Below are 27852 nucleotides of genomic sequence, written 5' to 3' on the forward strand. Positions count from 1 at the left end.
TTAGAGAAAGCAAGGCCAGTCTGCTTAATCCCATCCATGCTATTAAGCAATATGATGAACCTTCACTGCACTCACTCTATTACATATACTGTACATTATTTCTTTGGTACAGAGACAAAATACTCTAGATGTAGTCTCATGAGACCTCCGGTGCAATTTCTCTTTGGCATCTTTATTCTGGGCTTAAAAACCCTTCTGCCATAAAGATCAACTTAGATTTTGCTTCTGTAATTTCTTTTTGTATCTGTACATTAACCTTCAATGCTTAACGTACAAGAACATTGATCAACAGAAGAAGACTTTTTGTGTCAAAATGAAAATAGATCTCTACAAAGTGATCTAAATTAATTACAAATATAAAACAAGAGACCTATGACAACTCTGAAGGAGCTACAAGCTTCAGTGGCTGAGATGGGAGGGACTGCTAATACAACTGTTGCCTGGGTGCTTCGCCAGTCGTAGCTTTGTGGAAGAGTGGAAAAAGAGAAAGCCGCTGTTAAAAAAACTGACAGGAAATCTCAGCTAGAGTATGCCGGAAGGCATGTGGGAGAATGAAGTCTGCTGGAAGAAGGTTCTATTTTCTGATGAAACCAAAATTAAACATTTTGCCCATCAGACTAAATGCTATGTTTGGTGTAAGCCAAACACCGCCACACATAATCAGAAACACACCATTCCTACCGTGAAGCATGGTGGTGGCTGCATCATGCTGTGGGGATGCTTCACTGCACTGGAAGGCTTGTGAAGGTAGAAGGCAAAATGAATGCAGAAAAATACAAGGAAATCCTGGAGGAAAGCCTGATTGAGTCTGCAAGAGAACTATAACTTGGTAGAAGATTTGTTTTCCAGCAAGACAATGACCCCAAGCATAAAGCCAAAGCTATACAGAATGGCTTAAAAACAAGTTAATGTTCTGGAGTGGCCAAGTCAGAGCCTAGACCTCAATCTAATTGAGAATTTGTGACTGGACTTGAAAAGGGCTGTTCACTCCTGATCCTTTGCAACCTGACAGAGCTTGAGCAGTTTTGTAAAGAAGAATAGGGAAAAATACAGTGTCCAGATGTGCAAAGCTGATAAGAGGCCTATCCACACAAACTCAAGGCTGTAACTGCTGCCAAAGGTGCATCTACCAAATACTGACTTGAAGGGGATGAACACTTATGCCACCAATTACTTTGTGTTTTACACTTATAATTAACTCCGATCACTTTGACACAACAGAGTCTTTTTCTGTTGCTCAGTGTCAAAAAAGTAAAATTAAATCCACTGTGATTCAATGTTGTAAAACAATAAAACATGAAAACTTCCAAGGAGGGTGAATACTTTTTGTAGGCACTGTAATTATCTTAAAGGCAATAAAGCATGAAAAATTTATTGTCAGGCTTGTATGTGATATTCACACTTAATAGCTGCCTAAAAACCTGTACTATTATAAATCTATTCTTGTGCAGTGAGAATGCAAGCTGCAACATTTACACTCGAACTGCCAAATAGCAATGACAAGATCATAGTTAGATATGAACCTACCTTAAGGACTTTAAAGAGGAATAATCTAAGTTGCAACACAAATGGGAGTAGCATCATTAAATTTCCATACACTGAAACCCAGTGCAACTAAGTGACAGAGCTTGAAATAAAAATGACCAAATAGAAAAAAATTCTGTGTACTTAAAATGTAAATCTTGAATTTAAAATGTATTTTTCAGCAATTATGGATCTTAATCTGATAAAAACAAGTAAATGGTTCAGTACAACCTAAAATCAGAGATTGATACTCTGCAGAGTATGCCGATTCAATCTAATATGCCCATATCATCTAGTAGAAAGAGCCACATGATTGGTCTTAATATTCTGCACAGTCCACAAAGACAAAAATAAACCTGCAACTGATGAACCCTCACTGCATTCTCCTACTTGCATATCATTTCTGAGCTAGGAAAACAAAATATTTCAGATGTGGTATCATCAGACCCTTATGTAATTGCTCTAAGACTGCATTATCCACAGACTGACAACACAGAAGAGAATTTAGTTTATTATGTAATTCTTTACTCATCCAAGACATTTTTATTAAGAACGTGAACTTACGAGCGTATCTGTACAAGGTCTGTCTCAATTTTGTGCCCAGTGTTTCTGAAGATTTGAATAGCAGCTTCAGCAACTTTATCATCCTCCATTTTCAGACACTGCAAGAGCGATTCATAGGTCTCTGAAGAGTGGAAGGAGGTAGGGTGTGTGAATGATAAAACCTGCAGGACAGTAATTAGGAGAATATAAAGAAATAGTTTACAATTAACTTTTTATTCTTTGGTACAATATTCACTTTTTAAAATAAAATGCAATTCTAAAGTAACATTGTAGAATAGGAATTAATATTAATTCTAGTAGCCAATTTGCAATTGTAGAATATCGAAAGTTTCATGAAAAGAATGGAATCTGGTTATAAAATGAAACAAGGTCAGTTTGAAATTTATGTAACAAGAAAAATGTCATTTCTAAGAAGTTTCTAAATAAAGACAAATAATAGGATTCATAGCATGAAATTTAAACTGGTATCAAATTAAAAGCTTAGTTTCTGTATATTTGAGTGGTGAATACCTTAAGTAGTTCCAAGCCTGCCCTGATGGCAGAATCGGGTGAAACACCCTCTTCTTCGTCATCTGCTGTCCCTTCAATGGATTTGTTCATTAACTTCACTAAGGAGCTGAAATGCAAATACTTTATGATGTATGATGCTATTGAATAAATACAAATAGACTGGCACCCTGCCACCACTACTTCCATAAAAAAGCTAAATTCTTTTTGAACTTTGCAAGTTAGAGAGCTTATTTAACCATAATTTGTCAAGATTTTAATTTAAATATATTTGTTCAAATTCAAATTTATTGCCTTTCAATTATACATGTATACTGCCAAACAAAACAACATTCCTACAGACCAAGGAACGAACATATATAACTCACACAAAGCAATATTACTACAAATAAATTAACAAATAATGAAATATATTTCAGAAGATTTGCGATTAGCATAAACTGCAATTATGACACAAGTTAAAAAGTAAACAGAATAACAAGCAGTAGGAAATCAAGGCAACTTAACTTGCTGCGTTGTCTAGAAGACATTTCACCACTCATCCAAGAGGCTTCCCCAGTTCCATCCATGGTGGGTAGTTTTGCAGCTTATAAACTCTGAGTTGTTTTAATATATAGAAATCACAAAAGGGTCATTAAGAGTGGTAAGGTAATGAGAGGGTCATTTATTTTTGTATGAATGGCAGTGTGAACTGTTGTGGAAACACCGGGGTAAAGATATTAGAATTACATTGTAAGTGGCTGACAGGCAGTGTCACATCCCTCTGTTCAGGGGTGGGTTTTCCTGTTTGACAAAGGCGGCTTCTTTAACTCCTCTTTCAAACCACCTGCCCTCCCTGTCCAAAATGTGCACATTGTTATCATCAAAGGAGTGCCCCTTGTCCGTTAGGTGTAGACATTCATCTGAGACTTGACCTGTGGTGTTAGCCCTCCTATGTTGGGCCATCTGTTTTGAAAGATTGTTTAGTCTTGCCGTTATACAGATCCCTGCAGTTTTCATTGCATTGGATAGCATATACATTATTGCTCTGTTTATGTTTGGGTGCAGGATCTTTGGGGTGGGTGAGTTTCTGTCTGAACGGTTTTGTAGGTTTGAAAAACACAGGGACTTGGTGTTTGTTGAAAATCCTTCTAAGTTTCTCTGAAACTCCAGCAACATATGGGATGTTTTTCCATCTGCTTTGCTCCTTACAAAGCAGACATCAGACATCAGTTTGTTAGGCTGATGCCCCTGCTGTTTTTTTTTGTTGCCGTCTTGATGAAGACCCAGTCGACTATCAAGCTTTCATGGCTTCTCTCAATTGGTTGTGCTCCTTGTCTTTAGCTGTAATGTTGGTGGGCACATTCTTGGCACGTTGATGTAGTGTTCTGGTAACTCCCAACTTATGTTCTAATGGATGATGAGAGTCAAACTGTAGGTAATTATCTGTGTGGGTTAGTTTCCTGTAAACTTCAATACCTAGATGTCCATTTTCTTTGATAACTACTGCACAGTCTAAAAAGGCCATTCTACTGTTCTTGACATCTTCCCATGTGAATTTGATGTTATTGTAGTCTTAACATCTTTGCCCTGCCGTCTCCATAGCAGTTCACACCTCCATTCATGCAAATATAAGACTAATGACCCTCTCATTACCTCCACTACCCTTAATGACCCTCTTTAAACAACTCAGTTTATAAGCCGGAAAACTACCCACCATGGATTAGAACTAAAGAAGCCTCTTGGATGAGTGGTGAAATGTCTATACAAGACAGCAAGTTGAGTTGCCTTGATTTACTACTGCTTGATAGACAATGACCCGGATGACTGAGAACCTTCACAGACATAGAGTATCATGTTATTGCAATTCATACATACAACTCAGTTACATGATGCTGGATTGGAATATACAATGATGAGTTATAAAGCACATCACTGACTGACTGGGAGACCCCAGTCAGTCCGGATTGGGAGCAGCATCTCCAACACCATCACACTCAGCATGGGGGCCCCCCAGGGCTGTGTGCTCAGTCCACTGTTGTTCACTCTGCTGACCTACCACTGTGCAACAATACACAGCTCGAGTCACATCAAGTTCGCCAATGACCCGACTGTGGTGGGTCTCATCAGCAAGAACGAGTCAGCATACAGAGAGGAGGTAGAGCGGCTAACGGACTGATGCAGAGCCAACAACCTGTCTCTGAATGTGAACAAACCAAGAGATTGTTGTTGACTACAGGAGAGCACAGAGCGACCACTCTCCACTGAACATTGACTGCTCTTCCGTTGAGATTGTCAAGAGCACCAAATTTCTTGGTGTTCACCTGGCAGAGAATCTCACCTGGTCCAACAACACCAGCTCCATAGCCAAGAAAGCCCAGCAGTGTCTCTACTTTCTGCGAAGGCTAAGAAAAGTCCATCTCCCACCACCCCCATCCTCACCACATTCTAAAGAGGATGTATCGAGAGCATCCTGAGCAGCTGCATCACTGCCTGGTTCGGGAATTGCACTGTCTCAGATCGCAAGACCCTGCAGCAGATAGTGAGGTCAGCTGAGAAGATCATCGGGGTTTCTCTTCTCACTATTAGAGACATTTACACCACATGCTGCACCCGCAAAGCTAACAGCATTGTGAAGGACCCCACGCACCCCTCACATAAACTCTTCTCCCTCCTGCCATCTGGCAAAAGGTACTGAAACATTTGGGCTCTCACGACCAGATTATGCAACAGTTTCTTCCCCCAAGCCATCAGACTCCTCAATACCCAGATGTAGACTGACATCTACATCATTATTATATTGTATTTTGTCTTCTACTGTGCCTATTGTCTTGTTTATTAATTATTGTACTGCCCTGCCCTGTTTTGTGCACTTTACGTAGTCCTGTGCAGGTCTGAAGTCTAGTGCAGTTTTTATGTTGTTTTACTTAGTCTAGTGTTGTTTCATGTAGCTCCAGGGTCCTGGAGGAACGTTGTTTTGTTTTTACTGTGTACTGTACCAGCAGTCTATGGTCAAAATGACAATAAACTTGACTTGATAAACACAGGCCCTTTGCCCAACTCATCAATGCCAACCAAGCTGATTACCTGAGCTAATGGTATTTGCAGCAATTGACTCGTATTCCACCTTTCTCATCTATGTACCTGTCCAAATGTCTTCTAAGTATTGTTATTTTTCCTAATCTTTACCACTTCTTCTGGCAACGCATTCTATGTACCTACGATGCTCGGTGTAAAAAAAGCTGGCTACAAAGGTGACTTTGGATCCCCTCTAGCCTGGAGTGAATTTTCACCTTGTGATTTTATATAACATGTTAAGATCATTTCATTCTCCTGTGCACCAAGGAACATAATCCAAGCCTATCTAGTTTCTCTTTATAACTCAAGCTCTCCAGTACTGATAACAACCTTGTGTTTCTTTCACATTTTAACCTTTAGGAAATCCCAAGTCCCTTTGCACCTCAGATTTTTAAATTTTCTCTACATTTAGAAAACAGTCTATGCTTTTATTTCTTCTACCACAGTGCATAACCATACACTTCCTGATACTGCATTCTATCTGCCACTCTACTAATCAGTCCAAGTTCTTCTGTAGCCTCCTAACTTCCTCAACTCTACCTGCCTTTCCACCTATCTTCGGAGCATCCGCAAACTCTGCCACAAAGCCATCAATTCTGTCGACCAAATCATTGAATTGTAACATAAAAAGAAATGGTCCCAACACAAATCCCTGCAGAACACCACTAATCTCTGGCAGGCAACTAGAAAAGGATTCCATTATACCTACCCTTTGCCTCTTGTCAATCTGCCAATGCTCTATCCTTGCTAGAAGCTTTTCTGTAATACCATGGCAGCATTTTCTGTAATACCATTGTTAAGCAGCCTCATGTATGGCATCTTGTCAAAGGCCTTCTGAAAATCTAAGTACATAACATCCATCGATTCTCCTGTGTTGATCCTGCCCGTTATTTCTTCAAAGAATTCCAACAGATTTGTCAGACAAGTTTTTCCTTGAGGAAACCATGCTAACTCTAGCCTATTTTTATCATGTTATGCTGAGACCTCACCCTTAATAATCAACTCCAATATCTTCCTACCACTGAAATCAGACTAGCTGGTCTTTAGTTTCCTCTCTTCTGCTTCTCTCCATTTTTGAGTTCTCTGAAACCATGCCAAAATTTACTAGACAGACAATTACCAATGCCTCCACAACCTCTTTCAGAACCCTAGGGTATTGACCATCTAGTCCAGGTGACTTACCTACCTTCAGACCTCTCAGTTCCCGAGCAACCTTCTCCCTAGTGATAGCAACTTCACTCAATTTTGGCTTATCTGCAAACTTACTACCCATGACAACTATATTTGCATCCAAATCTTAAATATAGATATCTCAGTGAGATGTGGAAATATAATTTAGAGATTTTTAAATACTCAGAACTTAAAACTGTTTGTTCATAAAAATACTTCAATTAGTTGCCAGATGTGAAAGGCTACAGTATTGAGTCTTGTATCTGAAAAAAAAAATTATTTCAATTACTAGGTTGCCCTGTTTATTTCAACTCAACAATGTTGAATACACTGAGTATCCTTTAACTGAATTTATCATGAGCTCTTACAAGCTAAGGAATTGGCATCAAGGGACAACATGGCAAATTAAAGGAACAATGAATAAAATAAATGACAAAAAGGTAAAAAAAAATTGTAGTATAGCAATTTATGCTGATGAGACAAAAAGAAAAATTGAAACTCAACCAGCACAGCTTAAAGAGCAAAGTAGGCATATTCAACCTTAATTGTCATTCGCTATGTAACACATAAATGCTAGTAACAAACTAATCAAATAAGTTAATTCAAAATACTGACTGAATGAACTTAAACCTAGTCTGATGGATAACAAATTACTTCTAAGTGGCAACTATTAAAATTATACACAGCAAATAAAGGTCTGTTTTAACTTTCTTTGCAGAGAGACAGTCTATTAAAATAAAAATATTTTGAAAGATGTACCTTATGGCTTCTGAATCAATGTGCACTGGTGCAATTCTTTCTAGTAAGAACTTCACCATTTCCAGAAAGGGATTAGTTGGCTGTTTGGGATTTGCTAATTTACGAGTAATTTCTCTCTAGATAAAGGGGGCAAAAGGGATTATTAACATACATTCAACCCAGACAATGATACAGAAATGACAATTAATCCCCAAAGTTTAGACAAATTGCTTTTTTTTTAAATGAAGATCAGTAGTTTGTTAATAATTTGATGTAAAACACTGAATGAATTCTATCACCCAAGATGCAAGCTAATACACAATTTATACGAATTGTCGTCTTTTATTGAATTATGTTAACAAGTCAGTATTCCACATGAAAATCAACTTTTACCCCAAGAAGATCTGTTTGTCACTTTGGACCATTCAGATCATTTGGACATTTTAATAAGATCCCACCAGAATTTATTAGATTGTCATTGACCAGAATGATACTAAAGGGAGATGGGAAAGAAGCTGTGGAACCAAAAATTATTAGAATCTATTTTCATCCTCTGATGTGTCCATAGCTAAAAGAAAATTTATTTCTTAACATCTTAGATGCTCCCTGAAATAGATCTGAGAAAGATTAATGGCCATTGTTTTCCTTTTCAATAAATTTAATATGTGTACAACACACACACTGCAGCATTATTATTAGCATGCTCAGAATGGTAAACAGCTGATGGGGCATGGCATTGGAAAAAACAAGGGAGCAGTAAGAGAACACATAGGGGCATTGCCTGACATCAAAATAATCATAAAAGCAATGGCATATTGGGCTGGATCTTCTGAGAGCTAGATGGAATTATCATCATGCCTCCAGTATTTAAGTTTTTTTTTGGATGAGAGGTAGATGAGTGAAACACTCATTTACCTGTCAGTGGGCGGACTGTTCCAGCTGTTAGTGATGCTAGGATCACTGATCTGTGTTCCAGCACTGGGACTGCTGGAACTATTCAGACCATTAAATCCTTGCTTTAGATCATCCACACATTATAATTGCTTCAGATACCTTTTCTGAGGTGAAAGCAAAAAGATGGGGTTTTATTTTTAAACATATTTGATTAACATTTGCCTTGTTCTTTCTTTACAATGGGGAGGGAGAATACCACCTGACAATGTCCAGAATTCTCCTTACACCCTGATAACATTGTATTTAGACTTTCACAGGCCTGATATTCCAAGCACCCATAAGTAAAAAGATTATGGAAATCTAAAACTATTATTCCACTGTTTATAGCAGGGGTTCACAACCTGGGGTCCGTGGGCCCCTTGGTTAATGGTAAGGGCCTATGGCATAAAATAGTTGGGAACCCCCAGTTTACAAGGAGAAATCCCATTAAAGTAGAGAGCATGCTGGACATTGTGGACAAATCCAAAAATCAACACTAGAAACTTCTTGTAGGTAGCAATCCTAGGAGAGGGGCTCATTGGCTGAAGATTGCTGGGTGGTGGGGGGGAAACCTCATTGAAACCTACCGAATGTTGAAAGGACTAGATAGGGTAGATGTGGAGAGGATGTTTTCTAAGGTGGGGGTATCCAGAGCTAGAAGGGGGACCTTTTAGACAGAGGTAAGGAGGAATTTTATTTTAGCCAGAGAGTAGTGAATCTATGGAATGCATTGCCACAGGCTGGGATGGAGGCAAGTCCATGGGAATATTGGAAGTTGATATTTTCCTGATCGGCCAAAGCATCAAAGGATATGTTAAGGAGGCAGGTGTATGGGGCAGTGTAGGATCTGGGATCAGACATGATGGAATGGCAGAGCAGACTCGATGGGCTGAATGGTCTATTTCCCTCCTATGTCTTATGGTCTTATAGCTGTGAAGGCTATATTATTGACCTAGGGTAAGAAAGCTTCTATGCTGCCTATCAGCAGGAAGCTGGCCTCCTCTGAAGAGATTTTGCCAAGAAGCACACTGGAAGAAACAGGGCATCAAACAGATTAATAGCACTTAGAATATGCAGTGTTGATACTTATGTGTAATGGAAAGTGCAGCTTGAAGTGAGGAGCTGCAATAAAATAACAAAATAAGACCAAAAAGACTGCACAAATTGAACTAGTCAATTTGCAAAAGTGGCATTTCCCTACTTACCCTACCAATGAAATGCATTTAATGTAGCAAGTATAAACTAAAACTCATGCAGACATGTACAAGCAGTATTACATGATGAACAGCTAGTAACTAACATTTACCAAGTCAGGCACAAAATTAATCCCTTTTTTTCTCACTCTAATCTTAACCTCACAATAAACATAATCACTGATAATAAAGACCAGGCCTCTTTAACTAAGAAGATCAAAACAGTTAACAACATTCCCTTACCACACAGACTTCTGCTTGTTTACAAGAGCAGGCAGGGCTAATCAACAGCTCCAACTGACCTCGTAGCCTTTCATCATCACCCAGGACCTGATTAAATTTCTTCATGAAATCCTGTGCTTTTCCTGGGTCAGGCAAATTTTCTGTTTGCAATGTAATAGATTTAAAAGTTAAACATAATAATCAATATGCACAGCAGCTAGAGCTTTACACTTTTCATTGAATATTCCCAAAATCAATTTATTTTGATGATTTCCTATCTCCATAAAGTTCAATGAAATAGACTAATAATAGATTTATTAGTCTTCATTCGTGTTCTAATACAAGCACATTATTTTCCAAGTACCAAAGAAACTTAACTGGGTAAACCAGAGATGCCTGTCCCTTTAGTGATCATTTCAAATGACCCCTGTCATCCACACTCCTATCACATGACCCAAAGTAGTTCCCTCATGTTGGCATGTACTGTATATTTTAATCAAAATGAGAGGTGATAATATTATAATGGCTGCAGGGCTCTATTTTACCCAATTTGTAATATCTTAAAGTCAGAAACAAGATTAAATTCCCACAAAAGCACACATTCCTACTAGTTAAGAGAAATTATTTCTGTATTTAATATGAAAACAGTCAAGTTCTCCTTCCAAAATAACATAAATGATCACAAACCATGGTCTCCTTAACAAGATTGAGAGAGAAGTGGGTTGGGACTAAGTTAACGACTAAACAACTACAAGACAAAAGGGACATTACCTTCATTCTTCAGTTATTTTCCTCCACATACCACAAGTACAATAGTGTTGTCCTAGGTGTATTATATCTGACTAATGCAGCTGAAAGCTTTGCTTATCCACAGATCCTACTTGGAAGTGGAGTTTCACTGTTGGTACTTAACTACAATCCGTGCCAATGGCCATAATCAGTGAGCAACTGGACAACAGCTGTGCCCAAACATCCCAGAGTGCAGTTTATCTCAAAAACTTGTTGACTTTGTTCATGTTCAGCAGAACAACGTTGCTGCTCACCAGGGGAATGACCACAAATTTTAAATTCGTAAGTTTTCACATTTACTTTGGCAGAAAACCAAATAATTAGATTATAGGTAAAAAGGCATAACCCGAAGGGAATCTTCAGTAAGGCAGAAATTCCCCCAAGAACTTTAATAGTATATTTCTGCTGGTATAAAAGCCAAAGTGAATTACAGCATTCTGCATATTCTTGTAAAGGAACAAACATTACAAAAATATACGATGCAGTTTTTGTCCCTGTGTTGTAACAACTGTTAGTTCTCTGTCAAGCAAGTTAGCTTTCTAGAAATGCAGGACAGCATCTAGAAACATGTTCTAACAAAGCCCAAATGTGTTGGTGTAATGGAAGGATCATGCGGGTTGAGTATCCCTTCAATGTTTTCAGAAAAGGGGGAAGGGTCCCTCTAATGTCAAGATGACTAGCAATTCATTCCTGCTAGCCTTATATTTAGATCAAGGATTTAAATTATAGATCATAAATTAGTATTGGCATCTCATGCAAACAATGTGGTGAAAATATCTGCATAAATTTTTTATGGAAATGTAACTTTTTCCTAAAGTACAACTTCATTGTCATTATCAACAGTACTTTAAAATTTATTTCTGTACTTAAATAATTTTTGAATTTAAATCCCCCTACTTCTGTGAGGAACTCAAATTCATGTCGCTTGTTACATGGTTCATCACACTATTGAGTTATTAATAAACTGTTTAAAACTGTACAACACTGAAATCAAATTATAAACTACAATGTGTTACCTATTTTGGAGAAAGTGAAAAATAAAGCCTTCTGTAAGAATAGTTTAACAAGTAGGAGCACAGATTGACAACTTGATTACTAATCATCAAAAAAGTAACATTTGCTACCCAGTAACACAGCAATGATACACATGTATACAGTAAATAGTATTAAATGAAAAATATTTTTATAAGGAGAATAACAACTTTAGTATCAATATTAACAAATGCTCTTTTTACTTCCAAAAAAAAATGTAACTTGAATAACTGCACTTACTTGCTATAGCCATCAGTTTGGCAAACATTGCATTATTGTTAGCCTCTGACTGAAACATAAAAGATTTGAAGGTTAGACAAACTTGCACCTATCTTTTTCCAAATGAACCATTTTTTTTGTTGCTTTGGTAGGGATATGATTGTTACAATTTTCAGTATTACTGTGCAAGTTCAAAATATTTCAATATTTGGAATTGACATTCAAAGATGTTTGCTCTTTTTGAACAATGGCTTATGATTCATTCAGGTAAGGGAGACTAGTTATCCTGTTCATTAGAAAAAGTGCACTTCTGGCAGCATAACAACCTTGCAGTTTTACCCTGATGCATGCGCTTAGATTGGGTCTATATCAAAAACCAAAGAAATTATCTAACAATTAGAAACACTTCAAAACTAATTTTGCACATCTTTTGGTTAATTGACATAATCACCAAATATTAATATACTAATGAAACTTACTGCAGCTTGTTTATGCAGGTCTAGTAACTCCCGGACATGACTCCGTAGCATGTTTTGGCACTTCCACATTTCATTCAATGCTCTGTAGACAAAAATCAATATTTTAAACTGTATTGTTAATGTTAAGTTAAAATTTCTCTTCCTATATATCATTTGTTTTATGGCTATCATATATACTTTAAAATAAGTTCCACTTTTATGCACAGTTAGGATATTGTAATCATCTTGCTAACAAAAATCACATGCAATGACCTTATTAGAATCCTGCTAAGATGCTGCTTCTAGTCATTTCATTTCAATACCTCATATATTCATAGCATATTACCCACTAAACATAAATTTTCTATTTGAATTGCACCCTGATTTTTCTGAACAGAGTAGTGGCACAAGAACATCTTCAATGAGCACAGCAAGTCTAAGTAAGACATTACAGTATTTAAAAAACAATCAAGAAATCTAATCCTCATTCATTTGGCTTTTACATATGGAAATTATAAAATATACCTAAATCTATAGTGATCCACTTCAAAACTGAACAAGCTTATTGTCAAATAGCATTAAAGAAAAATAATTTCTATAGATGAGGCAATTTTTAATCATAAAAGGTAAAAATATTTTGAAACAAATTCAGAAGTAATTCTTGACAAAATGTAACATGGATCCATAATCTTAATTTTCAATATGTAACTTGTCAAAATTAGAGCAGACAAGAAATTATATTAAAATGTTCATAAATTCAGCAAGTTTAATATCATATGGCACACAAATATTGTCGTGCAGCTGGTTCATGTTAAGTGAGATCAATATGCTATTCTGCACTTAAGCAAATTGTTGAGAAGTCTATTAAGTTCCATGGAGTACTTTTTTTTGGTGGGCATTAAACCAGAATGATAGAGCATCATCCTTTATAGATCTTTACTGTATCAGAAATGGAGTTAAACAAATTGCTCATTTATCTGTGGATCCTGTGTGGGTCAGATCACACTTGGATCTGCTTAGAAGGACGCTGGTGATTAACTTAGAAATATTCAGTAACTGTACAATTAGATTTGAAAATTTCAGTTACTCTGAATAAATAATGTTGAGCCAAAGTCTATTGGAGGTAAAGAAATGAAAGGAAGTACCAGTAAAATTAGAATATTAAAAGCTGACAAGTCTCCAGGAATTTATAGTCTACATCTTACGAGTTTCAAACAGCAGCACAGAAATCATTGACACAGTAGTGGCAACATTGCAAAACTCCCTAGGTTCTGGAAAATTTCTATTAAACAGTTGAAAAATGTAACTTTGCTATCCAGGAAATGAGAAATAGATAAAAAAGTTAACAAGAGATCAATCTTTTAGACATCATCATCAGTAAATAGCTGGGGCCGAAGAATGGAATAATTAAGTCATGACTATATCATATTATACAGGTATCCCCCCCCCCGCTTATGAAAGTTCGCTTTACGCCACTTTGCTTTTATGAAAGACCTACATTAGTACCTGTTTTCGCTAACCTAAAGAACGCTGAAGAGGGTTTTCACTTTTACGAGAATAGGCGCCCACTTTAAACTTGTGTTTGCCCCGAGAAAGACTACCATGACAGTGAAGCCTTGCGCAGGCAAGTGTGTGCGCATGAGTGTATGTGCCGATATTTTTTTTCTACAAACTGGTTTTTGGCTAAATCTTCCGGATTCTGGTAAGTGAAACTACCCTGTACATACATTATTTCTACTTTATATAGAAAAAAGACACCCACTTTAAACTTGTGTTTATCCCGAGAAAGACTACCATGACTGTGAAACCTTGCGTGGGAAGGTATGTGCGCATGCTTGTATGTGCCGTTCTTTTAGGTTTTATATGTTATTTGGGATGATTTGGTAGGTTATTTTTTGGGGTCTGTGAATGCTCAAAAAATTTTCCCATATAAATTAATGGTAATTGCTTCTTTGCTTTACGTCATTTCGGCTTACGAAAGGTTTCATAGGAACGCTCTACTTTCGGATAGCGGGGGAAACCTGTAATTAGTATCACCATGGATACTCTAACTTCCCAACTATTTGTCTATAACCCTATAGTTTATGGCTCCAAGTGCTCATCTCATTTCTCTTAACAGGAGCCAGGACTTGGAGTGAGAAGAGCAAGTTTAAAAGTGGTAGGTCTCAGTACTTTTTAGTGAATTTCAGAGGACATACAAGAGGAACATTTGCAAATTGAGAGTTAATAAATGATTGGTTGATTAACTAATGAACAGAAGCCAATAAAAAGTTATAGTCAAGTGGAGTGGGCATTGTTAGAATGGGGAATTCTACAACAGTGAGGTATGATCATTTTCTCATTATCTGTACTAATCTGAACTGCAGAAGTATTAAGGCCATGATCACCCAGCGTCAGTTGCAGTGGCTAGGGCACATGATAAGGATGCCCCCATGTCGGCTACCCTGCAGAATGTTATACGGCCAGCTATATCATGGTCCACACTCAGCTGGAGGGCTGAAGAAAAGCTAAAAGGATCAGATGAAGAATGCTTTAAGGAAGTGCAAGATCAGGCCTGAGGACCTGGAGGATGTTGCTGCTGACCGTAACACTTGGCGACAGCTGTGTAGGGATGGGGTTCATATCCTGGAGATGGAAAGGACAACCAGAAGACAGCAGAAGAGAGCCAGGAGAAATGCAGCCATAGTTGCCATTACTACCACATATACATGTTCCACCTGCAACAGAACTTGTGGGTTCAGGATAGGACTGTATAGTCATCAAAGATCTCACTGTTAAAGGACTGGATGTCGTCATCAGATTCTGATGGATAACCAAAGAGAGAAGAGACTCATATCCCCAGATGGGATTTAAAAAGAGAATTAGGATGTATTTGATGATGTACGTATGATTTACTTGATTATTTGGTTTTGGAGGATATCGAGTTGAATAATAATACCTTGGGAGATTGCTAGGAGATTAAAAAAAAGAGCTAGCTGTTCCCTGGTGGATGGATGAATGTAAAGAGAGTTGTGAAGGAGCAGAAAAAAGCTTTTAGAAAAGTTAGGCAGCATTACTCCATCTTTTAGACAATATAAAAGAGTTCAAGCTATAGGTAGAAAAGTAGTGAGAAGGACAAAGAAAATGTATTGCAGAATGTGTTGTGATAGCACTAGTAAAGAATTCCAGGTAGGGGAAGTTTGGTGTATGATACAGAAAATGGGGAGAGTTTACAAAACTTGATGCATTACTGGTTTGGTATACTGGGGGAAAGGTTGCAGTTACTGACTCTGAAAAAGCAGCATTATTAGCAAAAACATATGTTAGTGTACATAGTTCAGTCAACTTAAGTAGCGGACTTAGAGAAAAACAATTTTGGTAAGAAATCATCAGGTTGCTGAGAAAAAATAATGTTCTAGTTCCTGCTTGGAACTTAAAAGAGATATTAATAGACATACCCTGGGGAAGATATTTGTTATAATATTTTTACACTGTTATTGTATTTTAAACATGTTGGGTTTTAAATTCTTTAATACAATGCAGGTCGAAGAGCAACTTCCTGCTACCTGGAAATTAGCGGTTGTTATCCTTGTATTTAAATCTGGTAAGGATCAATCAGACCCTTCCAGGGGTAGACCTATTTTGCTAAATTCACATGTATGCAAAGTAATAGGATGAATGATTCTAACAAGGCTTTCTTATTTTGTGAAAATTACTTGTATACCAAACTGGATTTTGTAAGGGTAGTCTGTGTTAAATTTGGAATCTGATATTTGTAAGGCCCAAGTTAACAAAGAATCAGTGGTAGCAGTTTTCTTTGATGTAGAGAAAGCTTATATGCTATGGACACAAGTGTTGTTGCTTAAATTGGAATACAGGGAATAGATGGTAGAATGTTCAATTGGATTCAAGATTTTTTTATGTGATAAGAAAATGCAAGTTAGGGTAGAAACAACATTCTCTTAAGGAGTATGAGATAGAGAATGGGACTCACAGGGGAGTGTGTATAGCTCACTCCTCTTTAATATCATGGTTGATGATGTTTTCTTAAATGTTGGCTCAGATATTTCCAGATCAATATATAGTGGTGTACTGTGGAAGAGAGGCAGGAATATAAATTAAACAGATAGGAAAATGAAGGCAGTTATTAATGAAGTAGAGGAATGGGGACAATGACAGGGGTTTAAATTTTTTGACGCAAAGACTCAAGTTACATGATAAATCTCAAAAAACAGTGGTAAAGTTTCTGTGTATGCGGATGGACACAAGGCTACATGGAAGGTGCATGTGAATAAAGTTGTAGAGAAATGTAAAAAAAACTCAACATGCTCAGGACCTTAGGTGGGTACAATTAGCATGTGAGTAGATCATTTAAACAAATGCATATTGTTTTATTCAGATCTGTCTTTAATTATGGATGTGTTGCTTATGCTTCAGCCTCACAAGTGGTCTTAAAGCCCCTAGATAGAGTACAAATTCAAATCTAGAGATTATGTTGTAATGCTATTAAATCATCCCCGATTTCAGCATTAATGTGTTGGTAGGAATGAAAGAAGTATCTTTACATCTGCATAGCAATAGTTTATTGGGTTAGCCGAAGAGGACAAAGTTGGTCAACCAGTTTTCGCAACATTAATTGACTCTTGGGAGCACTGCATTTGTAAGTTTTTCAGTATTGAGCGATTGAGAATGGGCACAAAATCTTGGGTGGTTTAATGTGGATTATGGTCCCACTGTAGCTCTGTTTGTCACTCCTCCATGGTTTTTCCCATTGTCTGTGGTTAATTTGAGCCTTCAGGAAAATATAAAGATGAGGAGTGATTGTTTGTCAGTGGCACAGAAGTTCAGCAATATATTCATTCAAAGCAGGTATTTCTTGCATATCTACACAAATGGTTCTAAAGTTCCATGGATGTTGCATCCCAGTTGCCAGTGCAAGCCAGGGCAGTACAATATGGAGAGCAAGCTGTTGTCCATATATTGAATTGACTATATTTTTTACATCATTCACATACATGAGTAAAAATCTTTACGTTACATCTCCGTCTAAATGTGCAATTTATAGTAATTTGTAATAAACATTATGTACAACAGGACAGTTAATATAGCATAGAAATACAATGATATCAGTGTGAATTAATCAGTCTGATGGCCTGGTGTAAGAAGCTGTCCCGGAACCTGTTGGTTCTGGCTTTTATGATACAGTACCATTTCCCAGATGGTGGCAGTTGGAATAGTTTGCGGTTAGGGTGACCCGGGACCCCAATGATCCTTCGGGCCCTTTTTACACACCCGTCTCTGTGCATGTCCTGAATAGTGGGAAGTTCACATCTACAGATGTGCTGGGCTGTGTGCACCACTCCCTGCAGATTCCTGTGATTGAAGGAAGTACAATTCCCATGCAGCCAGTCAGGATGCCCTCAATTGTGCCCCTGTAGAAAGTCCTTAGGATATGGGGACACATGCCAAACTTCTTCAACCATTTGAGGTGAAAGTGGTGCTGTTATGCTTTTTTCACCACACAGCCATATGTACAAATCACGAGATCCTCAGTGATGCGTATGCCGAGGAATTTAAAGCTGTTCATCCTCTCAACCCCAGATCCATTGATGTCAATGGGGGTTAACCTGTCTCCGTTCCTCCTGTAGTCCATGACAGCTCCTTTGTCTTTGCGATGTGAGGGAGAGGTTTTCTTCACAGCACTTTGTCAGGGTGATGACTTTCTTCTCTGTAGGCTGCCTCATTATTATTTGAGATAAGGCCAATCAATGCAGTATGTCAGCAAATTTAATTAGCAGATTGGAGCTGTGGGTGACAACACAGTAATGAGTATACAGAGAGTAAAAGAGTGGGCTTAGGACACAGCCCTGAGGGGCTCCTGTGTTGAGGGTTGGGGGGGGGGGGGGGGGCAGAGGTGAGGAAAGCCACTCTTATCACCTGCAGGCCTGCAGGTTATCTGACAGGAAGTCCAGGATCCAGCTGCACAAGGCAGGGTCAACGCTGAGGTCTCTGAGCTTCTTGTCAAGCCTGGAGGGAATTATGGTATTGAACTGATTGAACTGTAGTCCAAAAACAGCATTCTCACATAAGCATCCTTTTTCTCCAGATGTGTAAGGACAGTGTGTAGAGCTGTGGCTATTGCAACACCTATCGATCTGTTGTGTTGGTAGTCAAATTGTTGGGGGGGGGGGGGGGTCCCGTATGGGTGTTAGCATGCTACAGATGTAGTCCTTGACCAGCCTCTTAAAGTATTTGCTTATCATTGACAGGATGCCAGCTGTTCAAATGTTACCTTGGTCTTTTTAGGCACAGGAACGAGGGTGGATGTTTTGAAGCAGGGGACACGCTACACTGGGAGAGGGAAAGTTTAAAAGTGTCTATAAACTCATCTGCCAGTTGTGCCGTACACATCCTGACATCTCGCCCTGGGATGCCGTCCGGTCCCGCAGCCCTGTGACTCTCCAATCGTTGGACGCACCTGCGTACTTCAGCCTCAGAGATGACCAAGGTGCAGGTCGCTTCATTGGCTCTCCTTGGGGCCTCAGTGTTGGCAACATCAAAACAGAGCGTAAAAAAGATTGAACTCATCTGGGAGAGAGGCAACAATGTTGGCAGCACCACTGCACGTAGCTTTGAAGTTTGTGATTATGTGCAGACATTGCAATAAACTGTGTATGTTGTGGATGGAGAGCTGAGTCTGGATCTTGTCCCAGTATTGTCGTTTCACTGCTTTGATGACTTTACATCGATCGTAGCTGCATCTCTTGAGCTCTTGTTGGTTACCAGCAATGTAAGTTTGATCTTGCACGGTGTGTGCATACACATGGAACTGTTGATCCAGGATTTCTGGTTTGGATAAACCCTGACCAATTTCTGGAGGACAAAATCCTAAATGCACTTCCAGATGAAGCTCGTGACCCCATCAGTGAACTCCAGAGACATCCTCATCACGAAACACATCCCAGTTGACATCATCAAGCAGTCCTGAAGCATGAACACTGACTGGTCGGACCAACATGGACAGTTTTAACAATGACCACCTCGTTTCAGCTTCTGCCTGTACATCAGCAGAAGCAAGATGGAGGAGTGATCCAACTTTCCAAACAGCAGACAGAAGCATTTTGTAAGCATTGCAGAAGGGAGAGCAGCAGTGGTCGAGTATACTCTCTCCCCAGGTTTTCACCTGGATGTGTTGACAAAACTTCAGAGAGACTTGAGAGGGCGATGCTCTATTAAAGTCTCCGGCAACGCTGAAGCAGGCTCCGCTACTCCACACAGCTGATGAATCCAAAGGAACAGTAGAGAACGATACAGTTTGGCATCAGTAGCATCACAGGAGTTGCCAGTCAGCATTGAACTCAAGTAGGACCACCTTAAGGACTCCAGTTCCAGATTTTTCCACGGGGATTTACTCTGAAGCCTTCCCCATGAGTGGGTATAGCCACAAGGTAGCGGAGGTTTGAGATCAGAACTTTCCTTCTCCTAAGTGAGCCATATTTTCCTGAAGCGCTTGGTTTTAAGGTGCTAGTCACCCCCCCCCCCCCCACCCTGCCCCGTTTCTCATCAGTAGAAATGGTTTTTCAAGGCTTAACAGCTAAATCGCATGTGAAGGCCAGGAGTAGGAGCTGGCTGTCAGAGGCTCTTTGAGACACACGTCATTTGGGAGCATTATTCCCACATCTTATTCCCACTACCACTTCCAGTTATAACTCCACCAACTGGTTTTGACATCTATTAAACCAGGTATTTCAAACTGTAGCTAAACTAAGATATTCTTCATGGGACTGGACAACATCTGTTTATGGCTGTATAAATATTTCCTCTGGATCCCTGCCCATGTTGGGATTGAAAGAAACAAGGTGGCAGACATCCTAGTCAAGCAATCACTTAAAAGAAGGATGTAAAATGAAGTGCTGGCTTTGCATAAAGGGCAGGTCAAAGTAATAAGTAAAGCATCTATTCAAGCACTGTGGCCACAAAGTTCGAATAAGGGAAAGACAGGACAGCACTTATATGAAATTCAGAGGATGGAAGGAACTCAACTGGGTATGGAAGGAGGGAAGAAGTTACACTTACACATTTATATACTGGACAGACTAGGTTGAATAATTAATTCTTTATTCAGAATTTATATACACGATATGGGTATTTGTAGGAAGTATACTTGTCAAAAAACAGTGCAGCATATATACTTTTTAAAAACAATTCCTATGAAGTGTAAGGAAAATATCTAACTGCTAAATTGAGATTTTTTGGGAAGGACACAGTTTAGCACAGAATGTTTGTTACGATATCACTACCGTTGTAATGTACATAAGTGCATATTTGACTTATGGGAAAGAATTAGACTTTTTGATATTATTTGAGTTTATTTTTGGGGGAAATTTAGCCAGAATACACCCTGTTTCTCTGATTCAAACTCCAACTCAATAGGTGATAGTAATGCACTTTATATTGGTCTGACAAATGCCATTAAACTTTATAAGAAGAAGAATGGGGAACTGTAGCATTGCCAGGAAGAAGTAAAGAAGTAAGTAAGGTTTAGGAAGCAAACAGACTTTGAGGATCATAAAGAAGCCAGAAGAGAACTCAAAGGAAATCAGGTAAGCCTGAAGGATCTATAAAGTTATTGGCAAGTTGAATTAGAGAGAATCCCAAGACCTTTTATAAATCAAAAGCAGGAGAGTAACTAGGGAGCAGGGAGCACTAAGGAGTATGTGCTTGGAAAGAGAGAATATTAGGCAAGGTCCTAAATGAGTACTTAGCAACAGTATTTGGGCGATGAAAGAAGCATGCTAATTGGTTATGAAATTTCAAGTCAAAGGAGATAGTGTGGGGTGTCTTAAGGAACATTAAGGTGGATAAGTCTCCAGGGCCCTATGTGATATATCCCAAGTTTTTGAGAGACAAAAGATGAGATTGCTGGGGCCTTGACAAAGATCAATAGCCAAAGGCAAAGTCCCAGTGGACTAGTGCGCAGCTAGTATTATTCCATTATTCAAGAAGGGAAATGCCGATAATCTTGGAAACTTAACTACAAAATCTCACGTCAATGATAGGCAAGTTACCAGATGGAATTCCTAGAGATAGGATTTGTAAGCAATTAGAAAACTATGACCTAATTAGTAACAATCAGCATGGCTTTCTGTGGGGCAAGTCATATCTTACTAACTTGAGGAGGGGATGAAACTGATTGAAGGTAGAGCTTTGGAAGTCATCTACATGGATTTTACTAAGAACTTTGACAAGGTCCCTCAAGGGAGGCTCATTCAGAAAATTAAGCTGCTTGGGATCCTAGATGAACGGGCCATAAAAGAAAATCAAAGAATTGTTACAAAGGCGAGAACCTATGTTCTATAATACAGGGTAGTTGATGAATCCCTGTAGTTCTTCCTCCTCTTCCCTGCCATTTTTTCCTCCCTCAGATACCTATCAATTTTCCTTTGGAAGTCAACAATTCTATTTCCGTACCCTTTGATGTTCGGGTCACGACTACTAGCTAACAAATTTATGATAAAAATTAAGTACACGTGCATACAAAAAACAAGACCTCTATCTACTGTTCTAAAGACAGCAATTCCAGCTAGTGCAGTTCATGCAAATAATCAACATTGCCATCTTCGGACTATCCTACCAATTCTTTCTTCACCCTTTCTGAAGCTTCTGCATTTTAGTAAAGGAATTAAATCATTTGTAAATGGTCCAGATGGCAGATGAAAATTTCTTACAATAAGAGTTACCAGAATTTGGAAATATTCTGCTTGAATAAGTAGCAGCTGCTGAATTGATGAGTGGTATTACAATGTTTTGGATAGGTACTTCAAAATAACTGAAAAATGTAAGAAGTTGACTTTGTATTTTGACTAAGCCTGATGATCTAAGATAGGGCTTGAAACAGATGTCCTTTTTTCCTTTACAATAGTAAAAACTTCAGTGATACTCACTTCACTGCATTTGGGTCCAGGGAAGCATAAAGGTAATACAGACATTTCATTCTTTCTTCTGTTTCCAGATTATACGGAACAAGATACTGAGCAAAGATTTTTTCCACCAACAACCTGAGGAAATTGCATTAATTACATAGTTAATTTCAGTTTCAAAATACAAGATATGCATATTACATAATATTCTTATTACTCTGTACTAATTCCATTTCTATATCAGCTGCGTCAGCCTGTCTTTTAATCAAGAGCCCTGCTCCCCGCCCCCCCCACCCGCAAACCTGTAATTTTCTCCGACCAGATAAGCTCACGATGTGTGCACCTGGCCCTTAAGAAGTCACTTACTTTCATCTGTCCAAATCTGGACAGACTGGTTAAACTCTAAAACTTCAGATTCATTGTGCTAAACTTCTGTTGCATTTCTTTCCAGATGCCTCAATTTTTATCACTTACTGTAATTTATCAATCTGAAGCTTGCATCAAATCACTTTATAACATTCTAGAGAAGCACCTCAGGATGTTTGAATATTTTGAAGGTGCTATATACAGTGCCTAGATAAAGTATTCATCCTCCTCCCCACCGAAGTTTTCATGTTTTATTGTTTTACAACTTTGAATCATAGTGGATTTAATTTGGCTTTTTGACATTGATCAACAGAAAAAGACAATTTCATATCAAAGTGAGAACGTGTCTCCACAAAGTGATCTAAATTAGTTACAAATATAAAATACAAAATAATTGATTACATAAGTATTCACCCCCTTCACATCAGTATTTAGTAGATGCACCTTTGGCAGCATTTACAGCCTTCGAAAGGTCTCCAAAAGCTTTGCACATCTCGATAGTGCAGTTTTTACAAAATTGTACAAGCTCTGTCATATCGCATGGGGATTGTGAGTGAACAGCCCTTTTCAAGTCCAGCCAAAAACTGAGTTTGTTTCATCTGAGCTTTCATTTCAGTTTTTTTGTGGCTTTCTCTTTGCCACTTTCCCATAAAGCTGTGACTGACGAAGCACCCAGGCAACAACGTATAAGCAGTCCCTCCAATCTCAGCCACTGAAGCTTGTAAAACCGCCAGAGCTGTCTCTTGGTGGCCTCCCTCACTAGCCCCTTCTTGCACAGCCACTCAGTTTTTGAGGTCAGCCTGCTCTAGGCAGATTTACAGCTGTGCCATATTCTTTCCATTTCTTGATGATTGACTTAACTGCACTCCAATGGATATTCAGTGACTTGTGCTTTTCAATAACCTTTTCAGGCAGTTGCCTGCAGTGTTCTTTTGTCTTCACGGTGTAGTTTTTGCCAGAATACTCACTTACCAGCAGTAGAACCTTCCAGTTACAGGTGTATTTTCACTACAATCAATTGAAGCACCTTGACTGCATACAGATCTCCAAAAACAGATCTTCATTCATGTGTCTTCTAAAATCAATTGGCTGCAGCAGTGATTATTTGGTGTGTCATATTAAGGGGGGGGGGGGGGGGGAGTGAATACTTATGCAATTATTCTGTGTTTTATATTTTTGTAATTAATTTAATTCAGCTTGTAGAGATCTGTTTTTACCTTGATATGGAACAGTCTTTTTCTGTTGATCAGTGTCAAAAAAGCCAAATTAAATCCACTGTGATTCAATGTTGCAAAACAATAAAAGATTAAAACTTCCTGGAGGGAGGAATAATCTTTAAAAGCACTACAAAACTTCTACAGAATTAAAGGTACCAAATTAACAAGAAATCACCTTTCAACCAGGGATTTTTAACTTGCAGAGAAATAGAGCATTACCAGCATTAAGTTAACTAGTGTGAACTGTAAACTTTAAATATTTCATATAAGGTCCAGAAGGTGTGAAATGACTAAGCTATAAGAAAAAAGTAAAAAAACTTCCAGTAAGATGGTGGGACCAGCTTCTATGGGGTCAACAAAAGGCACTGCTGTCCTATTTAAACATTTTTGTGACGGTAAAATCCTGCTATACATTAAGAACTTAAGGTACTGCAGAGCCACCCCCTCAGCAAGTTGCTTGCTGGCAGAGAAAATGAAGGAATAACACTATCTCGTTTGGCTGTACCCATGTACGATCAAATAACAATTAAACTTGAATTGAAGAATGGGTTAATAGGTGGCATTGATGAATCAATAAGAAGCATCATGGAATTGATGAGACAACAAAATATCTTCAATATCTTCCAGTTATTCTGAAAGACTTTACAACTGTAAGCCGTGCAAGGTTTGATAAATAGTAAAAAAGCAAATAATCTGTTCTGGCAATGTTAGTTCAAGAACAGGTGTTACCAGACCACCTGTTCTTCTTCCAAGAAGCCATGAAAATTTTACAACCACTTACAAAGGCAAGGAGGGCTATAGGTTATCACCTTATCCAAAAAGCTGGATCTTCAAAAATGACAAAAGACAGATAGCTACCACTCAATCAAAATGTATCTGTTGCATATTTGTCATTTTGCTAGCCTCCTGAGTTCAATCCACCAGTAGATTACAGTTCTGCAACTTCTGCAACTAATATTCTAATAATAATAATAATAATAATAATAATAATAATAATAATAATAATAATAGGGTATTTTTTCCAAATACCCTATCCATGCTGGTAGCTGGCTCCAAGGACAATTAGAAAGAAAATTTACAAATCTATCTATTGCCAAGTTTCTCTGCAATTTCTTCCAACTTTCTGAACACAGCCTTTCGGCTTAAGATGTCTTGTTTGCTCAGAGAAGGCACCCCTTATGCAATGCTGATACACTGTTTTATAACAAATTCTGCAAGAAGAAATATTTGCATTCAAAGAGCACTCTTCAGGATTTTATAGCAAGTACTTACAAGTTCTCCGCAGGCTTCCGTTACTGTGAACTATTCATAACCTGGATAGCTTACAAGTCAGAAATTTGACTGAACAGAGTTTCTACGTGGCAGAAGATGCCTGTAGTCCTGCAGCAGCTGGCAACTCCCTCTTGCTAGTTTTTCAAACACTTTTTTATATATACATACACCAGCCTTTCATAACCTGGGGAAGATCTTTACTGGACTGTACGCATTGTACAGTAGGAATTGTGCAGTATGTTTGCATCAGATAAGATCCACGAACAGCAATTTGATAATCAGGTAAACCAGGTTTTTCATTGCATATTCTCCGAACTACAAGGCTTCTGTTTATCAACTATTCTAAAAGACTGCATCGCTCTATGCAATGCTCCTGCAACACTTGGCATCAGACCAATCTCTGGAATGATGCAAAAGGTCTAATGCAAAGGAAAGTAATAATGAACTAAGACACTGCTGGTAACAATATTCCCCTGTGAATCCTAACCTAACTGACATCTTCAATGTGCCAAATCCAGAATTACCTCCACCTCATGTAGAAACACAAAATATACTTAACTTTTCATTTCAAGTTACAGCCACTACAAACCTTTCCTTCTAACTCCAGACCTCACAACAGCCTTAGCCATAAGCTTCAAGATATCTAAATAAACAATCAATTGGTTATTTTATCTCCACCTGAAAAGAGATCCTCGATCATCATTTGAAAAAAAACTAACCCAATTTTGTGATTGGTGAAATATCCTGAAAAATGTACCATATTAAAGTATGCTTGTGCAAATTGCTGCTCCTCAGGTGGAGGAAGAACAGTCAGTGTAGTCACTGGAATAATATGAAGAAGTTTTGGGGGAGAAAAAAAACAAAGGTAAATCAACAGCCTGGGTTAATCAGTAAATGGACAAAATATATACATCTTATCTCCACTATGTATCAAAAGGGACTGCTAACACAAATACCTCATGTTAAATGATGTGAATAACATAACTTGGTGAAAAATAGAACATGTAATAGCCTAGGTCATTTGCTCAGATGGCTTTCAGTACAAAGTGCTAAGCTTATCAATGTTTCCCAATAGGTCTGTATTGTAAATTTAACATAATCACTGAATAGTAATATAACAAACCATCTTTTCTATTATATAGATTTTGAAATTAGCTACAAAATTAGATCCCTAAATACTATAAAAATGAATATTCTCCCTCGGTTACTCTTTTTTCTGGACTTTACCTGTAGAGGTGGATGATAATCAATTCAGGGAATGGGACAAATGGATTTCCTGCTTTATCTGGCAAGGAAAGAAACCTAGAATTCGATTTAACACCTTACAGTTAGGGACGGAAGGAGGAGGCATGGCACTTCCTTGCTTGAGAAATTATTTTTATGCTTCACAGATAACTCCTCTGTTATACTGGTGTAATAAGGAATATAAGGCTAGATGGAAGGAAATAGAATTTGGATTGATTGACAGTTTTCCTCTGCAGGCCTCAATAGCAGACAAAGGATTGATAGCCAAATTGGAAAAGTCTAAAAACAGCTGGATAAATCTTACATTAAAAGTATGGCAGAAGGTGGCTAATTTCTGTGGAATTAGTAACATGTTAAAACTTTTTAGATGGTGTGCAAATGATACCGAATTTCTTCCCAACAGAGTAGATAAAAGATTTGAACTATGGATAAAGAAAGATCTTACAACCTATCTTTCATTTACACAGAAAAGAGTATTACAGAGTTTCCAATCCTATTAGAAACATAGAAAATAGGTGCAGGAGTAGGCCATTTGGCCCTTCGAGCCTGCACCACCATTCAGTATGATCATGGCTGATCATCCAACTCAGAACCCTGTACCTGCTTTCTCTCCATACCCCCTGATCCCTTTAGCCACAAGGGCCATATCTAACTTCCTCTTAAATATAGCCAATGAACCGGTCTCAACTGTTTCCAGTGGCAGAGAATTCCACAGATTCACTACTCTCTGTGTGAAGAAGTTTTTCCTCATCTCGGTCCTAAAAAGCTTCCCCTTTATCCTTAAACTGTGACCCCTCATTTAGGACAAACATGGCCTAGAACATAATGACTTTTTTAGGTACCTTCAAATACGACATTATGTTAACCAGAGTGGTAGATATACAGATTTATCAACAGTAGAATTAGAATTATTCAAGATTCTGAATTCAGCTTACAATTCAATGCCAAGTAAATCAATTTCTCGATTATACTATGTACTCTTACATGCTAAAAATGAAAACACATTGTATACTAAAGAGAAGTGGGAGAAAAAAGCGGGGTTGGTACTTTCAGAGGAGGTTTGGGGGAAAATATGCAGCTTTCAGTGGTCTTCGACTAACTCTTTGATTTGGAGAGAACATTGTTGGAAAAATATTATAAGATACCCCATATCAGGAAAAATATAAAGATACAAACGTGACGTGTTGGAGAAGGTGCAGCTCCAAGGAGGCAAATCATTTCCATATTTTCTGGGATTGCCCTAAATTAAAGTTTATATTGGAAAGGTATTCATAGAACTTTAGGTCAGGTATTTAAGACCCAGATACCTTTGAACTTTGAGGCGCTCTATTTGGGACATGTACTGTTTTTGGATCAGAAGAAAGACATAAAGTTGCTACAGGTCCTCTTAGCGGCAAGTAAGAAATCAATCACCAGAAAGTGGCTAAATCCAATATCACCTACATTA

The 27852-nt window shown here is 38.2% G+C and overlaps 1 protein-coding gene across 5 annotated transcripts in view; it reads right to left on the reverse strand.

Annotated features, from left to right (window-relative positions):
* pds5a (PDS5 cohesin associated factor A) overlaps positions 1-27852 on the reverse strand; it is a 159604-nt gene that overhangs the window by 52599 nt on the left and 79153 nt on the right. For all 5 annotated transcript variants that reach the window (XM_059989059.1, XM_059989057.1, XM_059989056.1 and 2 more), the window contains exons 13-19: positions 22330-22443; positions 12428-12509; positions 11970-12018; positions 9930-10069; positions 7582-7697; positions 2599-2704; positions 2089-2249 (exon numbers count right to left, since the gene is read on the reverse strand). In XM_059989059.1, coding sequence (XP_059845042.1) covers positions 2089-2249; positions 2599-2704; positions 7582-7697; positions 9930-10069; positions 11970-12018; positions 12428-12509; positions 22330-22443 — 768 coding nt within the window. The remainder of the gene's footprint in view (positions 1-2088; positions 2250-2598; positions 2705-7581; positions 7698-9929; positions 10070-11969; positions 12019-12427; positions 12510-22329; positions 22444-27852) is intronic.

This window comes from Hypanus sabinus, chromosome 14 (assembly GCF_030144855.1).
Source record: "Hypanus sabinus isolate sHypSab1 chromosome 14, sHypSab1.hap1, whole genome shotgun sequence".
Taxonomy (NCBI): Eukaryota; Metazoa; Chordata; class Chondrichthyes; order Myliobatiformes; family Dasyatidae; genus Hypanus; species Hypanus sabinus.